The 17,224-nt window shown below is 43.0% G+C and overlaps 2 protein-coding genes across 3 annotated transcripts; one reads left to right on the forward strand and one right to left on the reverse strand.

The window, feature by feature from the left end:
• The first annotated feature begins 298 nt into the window (after positions 1–298).
• On the forward strand, positions 299–3,770 carry LOC103723451 (O-fucosyltransferase 20-like). Its single transcript, XM_008814360.4, has 5 exons — positions 299–1,004; positions 1,401–1,569; positions 2,180–2,269; positions 2,389–2,672; positions 2,769–3,770. Exons 1-5 carry the CDS (start codon positions 400–402, stop codon positions 3,259–3,261), a joined length of 1,641 nt encoding a protein of 546 aa, XP_008812582.1. The 5' UTR covers positions 299–399; the 3' UTR covers positions 3,262–3,770.
• Positions 3,771–13,735: 9,965 nt separating this feature from the next.
• LOC113462014 (stress response protein NST1-like) lies at positions 13,736–15,439 on the reverse strand. Of its 2 annotated transcripts, XM_039116154.1 has the most exons (5): positions 15,227–15,439; positions 15,043–15,135; positions 14,710–14,814; positions 14,193–14,614; positions 13,736–14,048 (listed from the first exon to the last, which is right to left on the reverse strand). In XM_039116154.1, coding segments are annotated over exons 1-5 (822 nt in total). In that variant the 5' UTR covers positions 15,428–15,439; the 3' UTR covers positions 13,736–14,047. The 2 variants fall into 2 exon arrangements, with proteins under 2 accessions (XP_038972082.1, XP_038972081.1); XM_039116153.1 differs by lacking the exon at positions 13,736–14,048 and having other exon boundaries at positions 14,057–14,614.
• Positions 15,440–17,224: the final 1,785 nt, after the last annotated feature.

The raw sequence follows: 17,224 nt of genomic DNA on the forward strand, positions 1-17,224 counted from the left end.
AAATCTCCTTCAAAGATCGCCTAAACGATGTAAATGGATCGAGGGGTTTAAGGGGGGGTTTGAGGGGTGTTTTTTTTTTTCTTTTCAAAACGAAACGGAGGAGGAGGAAGGGGGGGCGTACTAAGAAAATTTCAAGGGCAATATGGTAATTACACTAAAGGTTAGTTTGGGTATTTTCTTTTTGGTTTTTGGGGGTGTCCTTAGCAATAGGGGGGGTGTATATAGAACCACCCGGAGCCGTCCTATGTGGACTCCGCCTTCTCCAATCCTGAGTAATTAAATCCATCAGCAAATCCGCTCCTTGCGTTCCCGCCGTCTCTTTCCCATATTAAAACCCCCTCTCGCCTCCCCACCCCCTCAAAAGGAGAGGAGAGAGAGAGCTCTGTGCACCCCGGTCTAATGGCGAGATCGAAGACGAAGCAGCTCTCCTACATTGCGGTGCCCTCTCAGGTCATCCACTCCATGTCCTCCTCTTCTCTCCAGAACCTCATCCTCTCGCCCAAGAAGTACTCGCGGTCTGGGAACTGCCTCTTTTCTCTCACCATAAGCCCAAAATTCTTTCTTTTGTTCCTCTTTCTCTTCGCTTTGGTCGGAACGCTACAGATCGGGTTCCACCTCGACCCGCTTCTCCCCTTCTCGCCGATGCCCTGCTCCACTGTCGGCCAGGGCACAGCGGCGGCGGCCGTCGTACGGACGGACGACGTACGGACGGACGATTCAATGTTCCCGATCACCGCGGCGGCTGGAGGAGGGGAGTGGAAGGAGGAGTTCTGGAGCCAGCCGGAGGGGATGGGGTACCGGCCGTGCCTTGAGTTCAGCAAGGAGTACCGGCGGCGGAGCAAGGGACTGCGGGCGGACCGGCGCAGGTACCTCCTGGTGGTGGTCTCCGGCGGGGTGAACCAGCAGCGGAACCAGATCGTCGACGCGGTTGTCATCGCCCGGATCCTCGGCGCCGCCCTCGTCGTCCCCATCCTCCAGGTCAACGTCATCTGGGGGGATGAAAGGTACTCTCATCGTCGCCGGAATCCCGATCGATGCCTCAATTTAGAGTGGCCCCTCTTTCCCTCACTCTTCTTGGCTTTTCCTCTCAATTTTGAATTTTATCCCAAAATAGATTTTCTTGATCTTTTCCCGATATTTTCGGGAGAAGAATTAGGAATCTACTCCTTTAGCTGTCTTAAATTCGACGATTTTTGGATAAATTCGCCATATATAACGTTTGGAAACGGCGTTTCCATTCCCAGTTCTTGATAGCTCTGCTCCTGTTGCTATATTTCTGTTCATAGTTTAAGTGGGTCTTGTTCTGTTCTGGGTATAGGCTCACATCTGTGGGCTTACCGCTCGTGGGTTATGTTTGGCGAGAAATGTAACGGTTTTATCGTCGTGTGGGATTTGCGCAGCGAATTCTCGGATATATTCGATCTGGAGCATTTCAAGAGAGTTCTTGCGGACGACGTGCGCGTGGTGTCGTCGCTGCCGTCGACACATATAATGACGAGGCCGGTGGAGGAGAAGCGAACCCCTCTCCATGTGTCACCACGTTGGATTCGGTCAAGGTATCTCAAGCGGGTGAGTTCTTTTGTTTCCCAATCCTGCGGCTTCTTCTCATATCACAATTTGATATTGTTTGATTTAAAAAAAAAAAAAACATTGTGAAAAATGTAGTCAAACATTACAAACAAAACGTAACAAGACGGTGTTGGAATTGTTTTTTTTGGAGAATTATATTAGCTTTATTAACAAAAGTTTGATCCTTAGTTTCTAGCTGTCGGCAACTATTGCTAAGGATTTGCATTATTCTGTAGCTTATGAAGAAGCTTGCTAGCTGTCTGAGACTACAATTTCTTAGACTGGCAACGCATAATTGGCAGACAATATCTTCAAAAGAATTTCATCGTCCAATAGATAAAAAAACAAGTTCTAGTACTATATCTAATATGTCGGCAATTCGTAGCAAAAGAGTTGCAATGGTTGGATTGTCATGGTGACCACGCCATGGTTTAAAGAATTCCTCATCAAATTTGGTAGGCTTTGCAGAAAGATTTCACCGTTTATATATTATTGTATTGATTTATGTTATATGTGAAGAAAATCACTTTGAAGGAATGTGCTTCACATGGATATCGAAATTATCCCTTCTTCAGAACTGGTCATTTGTATTTGTGTTCTCCCTTTGCAGCTGAACAGAGAAGGGGTTTTGCTTCTGCGCGGCTTGGATTCCAGGCTGTCAAAGGACCTACCACCAGATCTCCAAAAGCTGCGATGCAAGGTAATCAGAGTCTCCGAGGTTTTTGTTTTCTGGCTGAGTTATGTCTCGATTTAATCTGCATTAAACTGCCCATTATGATCAACATGTGATTAACTTTGCGATTCCTCAAATGGTTCTAGGTTGCATTTGAAGCGTTGAGGTTCTCAGCTCCCATAGTGGAGTTCGGCAATGAGCTTGCCATGAGGATGCGAAGCAAGGGGCCATACCTTGCACTACATGTACGAATGGAGAAGGATGTATGGGTGAGAACTGGTTGTCTTCCTGGCCTTAGCCCCGAGTTTGATGAGATCATTCAAGAAGAAAGGAAGCGCAGACCGGAGCTCCTCACTGCGAGATCCAACATGACTTACCATCAACGCAAGCTCGCTGGCCTCTGCCCATTAAATGCGCTAGAAGTCACCAGGTATGGGCGGTACAGTCTGTTGAACCTAGCATAAGCCCATTTTCTCAGCTTCCTTATCTAATATGCGAGATTCTTTGCGAAATTGTCGTTCATCAGACTGCTTAAAGCGCTGGGAGCACCTAAAGATGCGAGGATATACTGGGCTGGTGGGGAACCATTTGGTGGACCAGCTGCCTTGCAGCCGCTGACCAGAGAATTCTCTCATTTCTACAGCAAGGAGAATCTATCCCTGCCTGGTGAGCTGGAACCATTTGCCAACAAGTCTTCTCTTCTAGCTGCTATCGACTACATAGTTTGCGAGCAGAGTGATGCCTTCATGCCTTCCCATGGAGGGAATATGGGACATCTGATGCGGGGGCACAGGGCATTTGCAGGGCACAAGAAGTTCATAACCCCGAACAAGCGGCAGATGCTCCCTTACTTCCTTGACACCTCACTTCCGGAATCTGAGTTCCATGGAATCATAAAAGAACTGCACAAGGGATCTCTTGGGCAGCCCGAGTTTAGGAAGGTCGGGAGGAGGGATGTCACAGCCTATCCAGTTCCTGAGTGCATGTGCAACAATACGAACGCAAGGTCGCCGTTGTAGCCAGAGTTCGAAGGCTTTTTGTCTTCATGGAACTAGATTGCAATGGAGCATTCTCCAGAGACATCGCCCTCAAGTTTTCACAGAGCAGCCGAGGCATGGGGGATCAATTTCAAAATGTGAGGGCTTCCTGCTGATCTGGTACCCAAAATTTTGCCTGGAAGGACAGTGTGGTTGGCTTCTCTCCATCTGAAAACAGAGAGTCCAGCGTGGTTGGCTTCTCTCCATCTGAAAACAGAGTGTAGTGGGTTTCTCTCCATCTGAAAACAGGTTCACGTTATATATACAGAAGTGTAAAGATGCACAGCTCCAAACGAATTCACACAGAGAGCCCCCTTTTCCTGTATGTATATTGCTGTTGTTATTCATGTGTCTTGGGAATCAATTATGGGGATGATTCTTTGATTATTTATAGCGCTTGTTTGATGTGTCTAGCGAACTAGTTATATGTACACGTCCATTTTCAAATAGGAGGTATCATAAATGATTTATTCCGGTGAAGCTTTTGTTTATGATGAAAAACCTTTGTTTGCATTTGCCCCCTAATTCAATTTCCGTACTTTAAGATTCTGATAATCAGAAGGAAACACCTTGAAAAGTGGTTGCTTGGGCAGGTTTTTCTTCCAGTATATTTTCCTTCGAGCACCTTTTCTGTTTCTAGAGAGCTTGGATATAACCTCCAAATCCTTGGAAACCTCGAATTGTTTTCTTCTTAAACTGGTCAAAGCTTGTCTGTAGCCAACCCTTTATACAACTTTCTACTCTGTAAAAACCATGATCTAGTTTCAGAGATGGAATATGAGTCACAGCTTGGACTTTTTTGGTGTGCATCGGTTTACACTACATCTAGACCGATAATTATAATACGAAGATCAATCAATAATAGGCTCCTCAAGGCCATCTAGTATAGACTGGATTACAGTAGATTTTCAAAAAGGACATTTTTTGCATGCCGGATAGAAGTTCCGGAAGGATGTCCATGTACAATCAAATATTAAAGTACAGTTCAAGAACATAATTAGTAGGCTGAATTACTCGGCTTATAGACTGAAATACATGGTTAGTAGGTTAAGTTATACTCGATCAGCAAATTAAAGTACTTGGACAATAAGAAAAAATACAAAATTAATAAGCCGATTATTACTATAAAAATGCCAACCTTAAATTAAGTATTAGAAAAGCAGACCGAAATACTAAGAACGTAGATCGATATACCAAAAATACAGGCCAGTATACCAAGGTTGTAGGCCAATACATCTATTGGCCTAGATGCAGGCTGATATGCCATGAGTGCAAGTCGATATACTAAGGATGCAAGTCAATATATGCCAAGTATGTAGGCTAAGGAGCTGGGATGTATATCTAGAGGGCGAGAATTATCGGCTTAGTATGAGGTCTTAATGGAGAAGCTCCATTACCCATGACGTAAGAAGAGTTTGCATCTTTCCACCATCCATGACGTGAGAGGAAGGAAGCACTACCTACTTTAGCAATAGTAGCCCACGTGGCACATAATAGTGAGGACAAGTATCCAAAGCTAAGTATTAATATTTATCCTACTAATTAAGAGTACGTATAAATATCAAATTGTAACGGTAAAAAAAGACTAGGCTGGGATCAATAAAATTATTTTTATATTATCTTTTCTTTATTTTGCTCTAGTTTCTATTAGATTGAGGTAGCATCCTATGATCTCAAAAGTTTCTAAAGATTCGAGGCAACTGAAACCGGTTGTATCTTCTTCAAATTCCGGCTTGGCATGCCGTGCAAATCTTCTCACATCGCTATTTGTTGGGTATCTTAATTTCGGTCTGAAACCAAGGGAAATAGTATGCCTTTGTAATGTCTGCTCGGCCATACTTTTGACGCGAATGTGTACTTCTGTAAAGATGACTTTGTTCTGTGACTACACTCCCCTAACGTCAAACTCTGTTTAAGGACGATGGGCTGACTGCAATTTGGTTGTATAATAACATTATTCAGCCTTCAAGGTTACAAGCATACATTCTCTCAAGTTGATGGTCATGTAAAATCTTGAAGGGCATGATACAGATTTAAAAGAATAATTTGGATTTCTTTTTTCAGCTAAATTGTCTTAAGTTAACCAAAGAGGTGTCAAGTCTCCGGTTGTTCAGAGTAGGGTGCTTAGGGTCCTTTGGAACTGTTTCACAGAGTGGGCTATACTCTGTTTTGGGTACGGCCCGGTGTGTTGGTAGGGCTCCCCCTGTTGGGATTAATGATCATGAAGTAGTGGGGGTAGTTAGAGTGGAGTCAGCCAGCTTGTTTAGTTGGTACATCCTGCCTCATTTCACTTGTTTGGTTTGGTTGGAGTCATCCAGTAGTAGGGGTAGTTATTTAGAGTGGTTCAGTGATCTATGATCATGAAGTAGTGTATTAGTAGGGACCGTTTCTTCCCTGACCATCCGGGTGTCTCTATTCCATTGCTCAATGCGTTCCTATTTCACTACTTTAATTACACGAATAGTTGGCCCGTCCACTGTGGCCAAAAAGAAGAGAAAAAAGTGTTAAACTGCACAAGAAAGCTAATTATAGTGTTATAGATGTCAGTTGAAAGTTTGGAAAGGTACACACGTAAAGAAAGCTCATATCTTGAAAGGCAAGAAAGGATGAAGCCTTTCCATCAACAAAAGAAAAAAAAAAGGATGAAGCTTGGTTACAATGATCTACCTCTCAATTAGTCCAAGATGAAGTAAGTACAAGATCGTTGTCCTCTCTGCACACGGGCCCACATCGTCATGCATTCTTATCCCCACCTAATCAAGTCTCGGTTTCAGAGCTAGTAAGTAGGAGCTTACGCTTTTTCCATGCACATGTTCGACGACTAGGCCCCGGAACGTCTGCCCAATCTAAAGAAAAGAAAAAAAAAAATTCTAAAGAAAGCCCCTAACCAAAGTTAAAAGATTCAAAGCCGTGGCAAATATTACTAAATCGAGCTTTCTGCGCTGTCGCTAACAGAGACAAATTACGCACCGATGATTTTAGCTGTCGCAGAAAATGAGTTGGTAATATGAAATGAAGAAGTTTCCAAAAGAGAATACATTTATTTAGTTGCTTAGTGCTAACGGCTAACCTATAACAGATTTTAGCTGTCGCAGAAAACGAGTTGGTGGTATAAAATGAAGAAGTTTCGAAAAGAGAATATATTTATTTAGTTGCTTGGTGCTAACGGCTAACCTAAAACAGAATTGGTATGTAGGTCCAAACACCTACAAAGGAGGTGCACTATGACACGTACACATGATTAGCGTGCATTCATCTTTCCCAATGTTTTGATTTCTTCTTTTTTCTTTTCTTTTGAGGGATCTCATCATCTTCAATGTTACGCAACCAAATATGTCGACCAAATATCCATCAATCAGTACCCAGGCAACAGTTTGGCGAACCACTTTTTCAAATGGGTATGCTGTTAGGAATCCCCATCCCTTTGATCCCGGGCCTGGAGAGTGGCTTTAATACCTCATAGGGCGCGATGCCCGCCCCACACCTATTCTTCAGCTTTCTATCTCTGGTCCTCTTGTCGAGAATCCCCTCAATCTCCTTGAGCATCCTATGGAACTTCTTGTAGGCCACCCTGACCACCGGGTCGTTGGCCCAGCCCAGCTTCAGGACCCCGCCCAGGTACTCCTCGTCCGCTCGTCGGAGGCGTGGCTCGAGATCAGGGCACATGCAACCATGCCATGAACTGGGCGGTCTGGATCGGGCTCGGGAGGCACTCCAAAAGTGCGGCCGGCCTCGCGCTCATCCCAGAACCGAGCCGTTTCGCCCCCGGCTTGTTCTCCACGGGCATCGTCGTGCGGGCTATTGTGGGCCGCTAGGGGATGTAGCCCACGTACTGTGACCGCCCGAAGTTCACGGCCGCGTGGTGGCCCGAAGCGACCCAAATGATGGTGGTTAGGACTCTGGGCTGCTGGGTTCTGGGCTGTCCAGTATGGGCAACCATGGCTCGTCCTTCTTGTCCTCATGGCCCTTGGTTCGGACCTCAGTCCACCATCCTTAGAGTTCGAAGTCGTCGAGGACGTGGGCCATATGAGAAGGCGTCGTTGGCAAATGTTCTGCTGCTGGATCCTCGGCTGTCATTCCCCTCACAATAGTTTGGGCATCAACTTTTGTGCATATAAGATTACCGTGCTGCCCGTGAGTTCAATTGTTACATGATGGCTCTTACTCAACTTTCGGGGCTCGTTTGGTTCGCGAGAAGTATTTTTCCTCCTAAGAATATGATTCCTGGGAATCAGATTCCTAGAAAGAAGATACCTAGGAAAGTACTTTTGGCATGTTTGGTTAACCATGGGAAAGTGACAAATTTCCAAAGTGCTTATGTTTGGTTGACCATCCATTTTCCTAGGAAAGTTAAGTATAATTCCTATTATGCCCTTAATAAAAATTAGGTCTTTAATGCCTCTTTAATGCTTCTTTAATGCTGAAGGGTCTTTTTGGGAAAAAATAAAAAAGGAATGATTCCCACCTCATGGGAAAGTAACTTTCCCATGTTTCTCATGGGAAAGACTTTTCCATGAAATGTGGGAATCATATTCCCATGGGAATACAACTTTTCCATCTCTCTCTTTTGAAAACTCCAACTAAATAAGAGGTATTTCATTACTTTTCCGTTGACCATACTTTTTCCCCTTCTTTTTCTGCGAACCAAACGAGCCCTCGGTTTTTTCTTATTTTTTTTGGTACAAGGACTTAAAGCTAACAATAAAGTCGGGATACAATAGGAAGAAGAACAGAGATTACAGAAGTACGAGTTATCACAGTTTGTGTCACGGTTGACATTTATGTTAGTGGTAGGCCAAGTCATCACAGTTTTCGAAACACCTTCAAGCCATAATTGCCGGTCTTTCAACTCCATTATAGCTACCTTGAGCCCCAACCGAGCGGCAGTTAGTTTTGCGAAAGGCACCGAATAAGATGGCAGAAGCTGAGCTCCAGCTCTAATCAACCTGCCATCATTGATTCCTAATAACAAATGCTGCTGCCGATTCTGAATTGGCAACTGATGCATAAAAATTAATTTTCAAAACTCCCATGGGTGGGGGAAACCACCTAACTAAAGGGACAGACGGTGTGTAAGGAGATTGAGTAGTGGTTACCCAGCGCCCTGACGGAGGCTGAGAATGTGGCTGCATCTGCTGGGCGATCAATTCCAAGCACACGCATCCTGCCATTCTAACCACTTGAGACAGTACCATTTTTGTTTGTTACTTAGTGCCGTTAGTGATATTTTACTTTTTGATTTTTTTGATTGTATTCATATACGTTATGTATGATACTACCATTTTTTACGAAAAAAATTTCGACATTCTTGGCATTCGAGATTTACCATGCAACACATGCAAAAAGAACCTCCAATCCCTAAAGAAATTGTTCCAACGCCGGCAAAGTCAAAGGACAAAAGGCTGCTCCGTTGATTAGTTGCACATACAAGATATAGAGATTCTTCAAATCACTTATGAGATTTTTCAGTTTGTTGGATAGTATAATAGGTCTACTTATAGAACTTTATTTTATGTAAAAATAAATATTTTTTTGTATTTTTTTTTTACAAATTTTTTATAAATAGTGCCTATAAACTTCTTTTTTTCTAACAAACGTCGGGTGGCTTTGCCTCCCTCGTCGTAAAAAAGAAAGGCTGCCCTACGGATGCAACGCAGAGCAGCCCAACAGGCCCTGGCATACGGACAGCGGGTGATAGCATGTTCACAGTCTTCCACTTCGCCTCCATGAGAGTCGCCACCAAAAGGCTTTACTCTCATAGGGACTTCAAGTTTCCATATCCAAGCAAAGGACTGTTGTACTGATACATCAGAAAAAAGATCCGAAATCTGATAACTTTCTTTGAGTTCTATTAAACTCAATCTATTCTTCCCCTAGCATAATTGATCGGGCCCGATACCTTTCGCAATTGGAATTTTGCAGATCCGGTTCATCATTTCAACTGCGAAGAGACTAGCTAGACAATAGAGTAGTGTTCCATTCTCTGTTTCAGTCAATCAAATTCTGGACGCGCATTATTGTGCAGTCAGTGCAATAGATGAACCATTACCTACATTCCACTGAAACTGATGATAACGAACCTTTGATCCATATGATGAGGTAAATTTGGTCCAGATTGAAGAGCATCTATTCAGCCTCTTGTAGCTGTGTCATGATCCTATGAACCGGTACTTGGCACTGACCACCAGTGCCCTCGGAGAGGAAGATGAGCAGCCAGCTTACATAAATAACTAGGGGGAACATATATGCCAAGACCTCCACTCTCCCGAGGTAAACAAGTGTAGTGCCATGAAATGAGATGCAGACCCCTTCTCTCTGATGAATGTCCCCATAAAAAAGCTCGGAGTTCTTTCTCCATTCTATGCAACATAGCTAATGGAATACGCATGCATGGCATGCAGTATAGAGGGATGGATGGGAGAACTGATTGGAGCAAAGTTGCACGCCAGCTAGAGACAAGGCCCTACAAAATTAAATTCAGATGATCCCAGGGGCATACCTGAAATGAGAACTCCTAAATATTTCCAAACTCCTTGCTTATCCACTATCCTAACATAGTGGAAATCCTTCTTTTTGTTGCGCTTGGGGTTGAGGGACTAAATATGATATGTGAGTTTTCAGTGTTAGCCGCCTGACCTGATATTGAGCAATAAATGACCGGATAAAATCACTAGGCATTCTGATAAAATATATATATTGGGTTTGGTATACGATGAATACAAAAAGATTAGATGATTTGTCTTTGATTATGATAAGAGAGGTTTGACCTTAGATGAGTATAGAAAGGTTAACCATAGCATACTGTATTAGTGTATTAGTTGGTTATACTGTACCATATTTATTGTTCAGATATTGTTTAAATGACCTGAAAGTTGAAACTTGATATGGGTATAGATGTGATCACACTTTTAGTTTTGTTGCTAATTATTAGAGTGGAGTTTGTGCATGGATCTGTCATAGTATTGGAGTGACTTAAGAAAGATTTTTCATAGTATTAGAGCAAATTGTTCTTCAAGATTAAATCTGTATGTGGATTATATTTGGTATTAGCATGTTGGATATTGCAAATAGGTGTATTCTATTGGTGGATTAAATTCTTAATGCTATAGAGTATGCAAATTGGTGGAATATTCTAATTATTTAATTTTTTCTATTTGGATTGGGCTACTGGATTTTTCGTATAATTGTTGGAGATAGATGTGGTAATTTAAACTCAAATCTAAGTTTATGATTTGAGCAGAGATCTTTTATCATTATTGATGAAGCACTAGTAAAATATCATATTGAGTAGAGACTTCTATCATGGGATGCTTATGTGAATTATGACATGTAGCTTTGAAGCTAGATATAAGAATCCTGGTGAAGAAAGATTTGGAAATTAATAGAGATAATTTTACTCATAGTGATATTGGCTCAAAGACTTCTAAACCATTGAATTTGGAGTAAATCCTTTTGGAAAGAAGACCAATCTAGATTGTCTAAGCAAATTGCTAAGGGAATCTTGGGTTAACCCCTTTTAAATTAAATCTAGATATTTTGGATGCAGTGACCATAAACTTGACTAATGGCTTGAGGATTAGTTATGGTAAGTACACTCCATATAAATTGAGAACAAAGAAATCTAGAGGATCTACTCGAGCTGAAATTTTGAAATTTGGATTTTCTTAGTCTCAATGCAAAGTGATATTTTGGTCAGAAATTATCAGCGTCTTTAGAGTATTTGATAGGTTAGACCAGAGTGTGCAACGGTGATGTAGATCAAAGAATTGCTAAAAATTTCCATGAAGAGTCCCCTGTTGCTGAAGTTTTGCTGGCCTGAGAACTGGGTGGGTATGAGCATGACGAAACCAAGGAAGACGATGCAGATGGTGTGCGATCCTTAGATTCCAACAAATTTCACTTGATCTCCTGATTCGAGAGATCAATCCCATGGTCTACAAGACCCTGAATGTCAGTTTAATTGAGTCCTATTTTGTCTGGAACTTCTGACTTGAGTCTGTTAAAGTCTGAATTTTGTTCTGAAATTTGGTCTGATTTTAGTTTGATTAGGAGTCTATTTTAATTCAAATTTGGTTAGGAATTGAGTCCTTATTGTTAGAGTTTAGAGGGAGTTCATGGCCCTATAAAAGGATTGGTGTAAAGGGTCGTCGTCTTCTTCCTTTTGGCTGGTGTCTTTGCTTTCTGTGAATAAAAACATTGAAGCTCTATTTTCCTGAGCCCAAACTCCCCTATTTTTTGTTGCTATAATTTGCAGCGAGCAGCAGGAGATTGAATCTCACGCTTCCCCGCATCAGGTGGTATCAGAGCAGGCTTCTCCTGCTTCGATGGCAGATGATAGCGTCGCAAGCATTCACCCTGTCGATGGCGATCACGGGGTGCCGGCCCGTTGGGCAGCGATTCGAGGCCTTGAAGGTGCTGTGCGTGACATCCAGCATGCGCTTCAGGGGCTGAGGATTAGAAACAATGGGGATCTCAACCGAGAATGGATGCCGACCGGTGAGGCCTTCCCTCGTGGACCACTAGCACCAGCGCGAGATCTTCCCCACCAGCGTAGGCAGCAAGCCCTCATGGACTTGTCCAAAGAGGAGGAAGAATGACCCGCCTTCTTCGAGTTCGATGGTCTATGCCCGAGAAGAACCAGCGTAGGTAGAAAGCCCTCATGGACTTGTCCAAAGAGGAGGAAGAATGACCGCCTTCTTCGAGTTTGATGGTCTATGCCCGAGAAGAAACCTCGAGCAGGCTGATTTCAGGCATGCAAGAGGCGGACGGAGACGTCGATCCCCTGATAGAGAAGGGGTCTACGACAGCGTTGGCGGGTCGCATCCATGACGGAACCCGGAACCAGTGGGTTTCTAGTGTGAAAGAGGAGACCATGGCTCCTCTTATTTCAGACTGAAGGTGGATCTTCCAACATTCAGCAACAACCTCCACATCGAGGGATTTCTAGATTGGCTGGCCGAGGTGGAGAAATTCTTCGATTACATGGAGATCCCAAATCAGAAAAAGGTAAAGTTGGTTGCCTACAAGTTGAAGGGTGGAGCCTCCGCGTGGTGGGTAGTTTACAACCGCTTGCGGCAGGAAAAGATGCAGATCTCTACCTAGCGCAAGATGAAGCAGCACTTGCAGAGTCGTTTCCTCTCACCTGACTACGAGTAAGCGCTCTACCACCAATATCAAAATTGTCGACAGGGCCCTCGGATCGTAACCGAATATATAGATGAATTCAACCGACTTAATGCCCACAACAACCTGTCGGAAACAGAAAATCAGCAGGTGGAGAGGTACATCGGCAGGTTGAAGCCGGTGATCAGAGATCAGGTGGACCTATATTTGGTGTGGAGCCTATCTGAAGCCACGAGTTTAGCCTTGAAATTGGAGGCGCAGGCGGCACGGCGGGTGAATCAACTTCAGCCCACAAACCGGGCTGCTCCTTCACGCCCCACCATGGCGAAGTCGAAGGGCGTTGATGGTGCAGCCTCCTCGAGTCAGCCACCACCTCCAACCACATCAAAGGGTGTTGGAAATTCCAACAAGCAACTTGCAGCACCGAAAGGCAACAATTCTTATGAGAAACCTATGCCCATCAGATGTTACAGGTGTCAGGAGGTTGGGCATCGTTCCAATGAGTGCTCGAGGCGGCAGACTGTCAATGTAGTAGAGGCAGAGGAGGATGAAGGGGTGTTCTATGAGGAAGAAGAGCAAGAGGAGGAGCGGTCAGAAGAGGAAGAGGTGACCATGACAACGCCTAATCGGGGAATTTCGGCTTCTTTTGTAGTTCAGCGAATTTTGCTTTCTCCAAAGGCTGAAGAGGAGTTCTAATGCCACAACAACTTTAAGACTTGCTGCACCGTCAATAAAACGGTATGTAATGTGATTCTTAACAGTAGCAGCAGCGAGAACATTGCTTCCTTGGCGCTGGTTCATGCAATGGGATTGACACTACAAGAAAATACATATTCAGCGACTAAGATTCGAGTCGCCGAATAACCATATTTGGTCGCCGAAACCTTTTCGCGACTAGAATACTCTTCGTCGCCGAACCCTAGTCACTGAAAGGTTTTGGCGACCAATATTGTGTGGTCACCTAAGGTACACCAACAACGACCAACGTTTGGTTGCCGAAGCAACTTTTCAGCGACCAAATTTGTTGTCGCTAATTTCCACGCCGACCAAATAGTTGGTCGTGGAATGTTTGTCTTCCGCTACCAAAAATATGGTCACTGAATGTCTATCTTCCCCCACCAATAGTTTGGTCGTAGAATGTATTGGAATGCATTGGCAACAAACATTTTTTGATGGCAGAAAGTATTAACCTGTATTTAATTAATAATTCAAATTATAAGCTTAATATTTATTTTTGGGCTCATTCCAAATCCTGTACAACCAACACAGCCTATCCATTATCCATATTGCACAATACATTTGCTCATCCAAATAGAAGTATACACAATGTTGAAGAATCCATAATCATTCATTATAAATATCATCATCTATAAGTCTAAAGTCAAGCAAACCTATTAACCATTCATCAAAATGTTTCATCCATACCATATGTTAAGGTGATAATCATCACCAAACACATCAAAATGTAAATTAAAAATCCCAAAATATCTGATCTTGCAATTCATCCAAACAACCATCATGTAGATAAAAATATGAATAAACAAAAAACTGATTTCTGCTTGTAGACAACTCCACCATGATCATCTGAACAAAAGCTATCCATGTACCAAAAACTAGATTCACATGCTCATAACTCCACCATGTATCTGAGAAAGCAAAAAAGAATACACAATCAATAACCACATGTGAAAAATAATAAACTAAAATTCAAGTATAAGTTCACAATGATATTTCGCTTAATTTGGTCCAAATCTCTAAATAACCTACGTAATATAAATGAGAATACATACCAACGAGTATTTGTGCCACCAGTTGAATACATGGCCCCATCATGATGGATAGACGACTTATGCGTTTGAGTCTTTTCCTTTAAGAACTCTGTCACCAAACTTGTAAGATGTGCAATTTGCTTCTGTTCTTCCTCTCGCTCTTTCTTTTCCTCCTCACGCTCTCTCCTCTCCTGTTCCAATTGCCTCCGCAGCTCCTCACGCTCCATCTTCATCTTCTCCATCTCAGCTTTAAGTTTCTGTAACTCCCCAACATGGTCTTGTGACACACGACTAGGTGTGGAAGAAGATGAAGAGGGCTTCGGCCCATCCCCAAATCCAAGAATGTATCTCTTCCTTTTTCCAAGTGCCTGCCTAGACATCTCCTCTGATGTTAATTGCACACCGGATTGGGAAGATTCTTCTCGCAAGCTCAACATCTTTGACTGTCAATGCAAAGGTAACAACAGAATTAAATGTATATATAATCTTGCAAAAGCATAAAGTGATTTAAATTATTATTGAGATTTTAGATACCTACATGTTTCACGGCGCAAATAGGATCAATCCACTCTTTGTTCTTCTTGGTATGAGTTTTCTTATAGAATTCTGGAAATTCAAGGTTTTCAGAACCATTAAACTCCGGCTGCAAAGTGTAATTTAGATTAGCATATAGCCACTATATAATAAAAAAACTAGAATAACTGTCAGATCTACTTGTATAAATGATTCCAAAAATATACATGCAGCAAACTAGAATAAAAAATCTACTTGCAGCAAATTATCTATTTTACAATAGCCAAAACTATCCCATAGACTGTTTCACAGGCAATTCACTAAAAATATAGCCAGTACATACTCAAAAATATATTACCTGTATAGTCATTGTTGCAACAAATGACCGAGATCCTGAACAATGATTGTACTCAAGCTTTTTCCTATTCTTTTTGCCAGCTTTTGATCTCACCTTCAAAAAAAATACAAATTAAAAATCTAAAGAAAACATTATGATCAAATATTTTACTTATAAACTCTGAAGCACTAAATATGTAAGTTACCTTGTGTTCTTTGCTTTTCCACACATCGTCAATTAAGTGGCGCCAATCCTCTTGAGTCACATGTTCGTATGGATGACTATAAGGATCCACATGTAAGACGTTCTTAACATGCTTGTAATGCAATTTCATATTGTGCCTCCAATTTCTGTGAATATTGTAGCATTTTCTGTGGACAGCTTGTAATGGTTTCTTCAACATCATTGGGTTCTAAATCACTCATCTGTGGCACATCCCATATACCTCGATGCTTGAATCTTTGGACAACTTTTCAATTGCCACGTCTCTCTACAGTGTCATTAATATATGTCCTCGTCTCTCTGATACCAACTGTCACACCCCTTAGAAGTGCGGAGATGGGATCACCAATTTTTCGCCTTGGATCACCCCTTCAAGGTGTGCGGCCTAGAGAGCATCCCATACTACTCCCTAGTAAGCCTTCAACCCTCTAGAAGATAGCCCATACTTAGCCTCTAGATGGTTTTCTTCTGCATGCACTAAGGGATTGGATCAAGCCCGCATGCCCTCACTTTCCTTGCCAAATGCCCATGCACACATGACACCAATGAATAGGGGAAAACGGAACTTGTATTGCTCAAAATATACAAGTACCTCTCACAAGCCGAGAGGATAGCCAAGCCCTTGACTCACTAGACTTAGCCAACCCAAAAACCCCTCTTCGGCCAACACATGGCCCGGCCAAAGCTCCCTTTTGGCCGTGGACTGCACTCTCCCACTAATAGGACCGAATGCACTCCCTTTTGGCAAGTGGAACCCTCACTTTCAAGTGCCCAAGGTCTGCCCACATGGACTGAATACCACCCTCTTAGAATCTCCCAAAGACTCTAAATGGACTCCCAAAATTACACCCCAAATAGACCCTCACAAAACTCCATTTGGTGGACGCATGTACAAGGATAGCTCACCTCTTTCGAACTCCCCTTCAGCCCACACTTAGGCCTAAGCTTTCCTCCCGAAGCCTCCAAGGAACCCCAAAGTGGTCGGCCAAGGAACCCTCCCTTGGCTCACAAGTCTTCCGCAAGGAAGCCTTCTCTTTGGCCGCTGCCAAACATGCCTTGGCCTCTGCCAAGCGTGCCTTGGCCAAGCTCCTCTTGGCCAAGGGCCTAGTGGCCCGGCGCTCCTTTGGCGACCCTCAAAACAGCCCCAAAAGCAGCCCCGCCCAAGCCTCTAAGCTCTCTTTTCCTTTGGCTAGAATCCTACCACAAGACCTCCGCCAAAATCCTCCTCATGCATCCGGTTAGGGCCCTTTTATAGCCTACCCAAAGCCATCTGGTTGCAGCCGCCTCCAAGCTAAGCCAATCCATGTGCCAGCCTCCTAGGCTTCCCATTGGTCCGTTTGGGGAGCACATGGATTTTCGATGGTATGGAATCGGACACCATTACAAAAGCACCCTGAATATATGTTGACTATCGGACGAGGACCGTTGGCCAATGACCATAATTCATCAGTAGCTTCCGGTGATCGCTGGTTTCGAAGTTGAGTCATCTGTAACTCCTTCCGTATACCCATATCTGCCAAATCCATGCGTGCTTTTTCTGTATCCTTGCATTTCCCATCTACGCCCAGTAATGTCCCAACAATATTTGCTGCAATGTTCTTTTCTACGTGCAAATTTATTTCGGAGCGGATTTTCGATCCTGCCCGTAGGATGTCCAAGAATTCTATATATTTTTAAGCGAATTTTCGTTCCTGCCACATCCTCATGTCGCGTATCCTGTCGATCCATATATTTATTTGATAAGGAGTCAAGCATCGAGCTCGAGCTTTTAAAATTATATTATAATAATAATAATAAAAAGAATTTAAGTACGAAGAAAAGTTGTGGGATTGAGATTTAGCCGAAGAGACAAGAATATGCATGTGTTGCCCAGAGATGGTCACCCAAGAGGGGGGTGAATTGGGTGTTTTAAAAACTTTTGACTAATTAAAAATAAAACACACGAATATATGCACTAAAGTAAAGAAGGAGGAATGAGAAA

The sequence above is a fragment of the Phoenix dactylifera genome, unplaced genomic scaffold (assembly GCF_009389715.1).
Source record: "Phoenix dactylifera cultivar Barhee BC4 unplaced genomic scaffold, palm_55x_up_171113_PBpolish2nd_filt_p 000064F, whole genome shotgun sequence".
Lineage (NCBI taxonomy): Eukaryota > Viridiplantae > Streptophyta > Magnoliopsida > Arecales > Arecaceae > Phoenix > Phoenix dactylifera.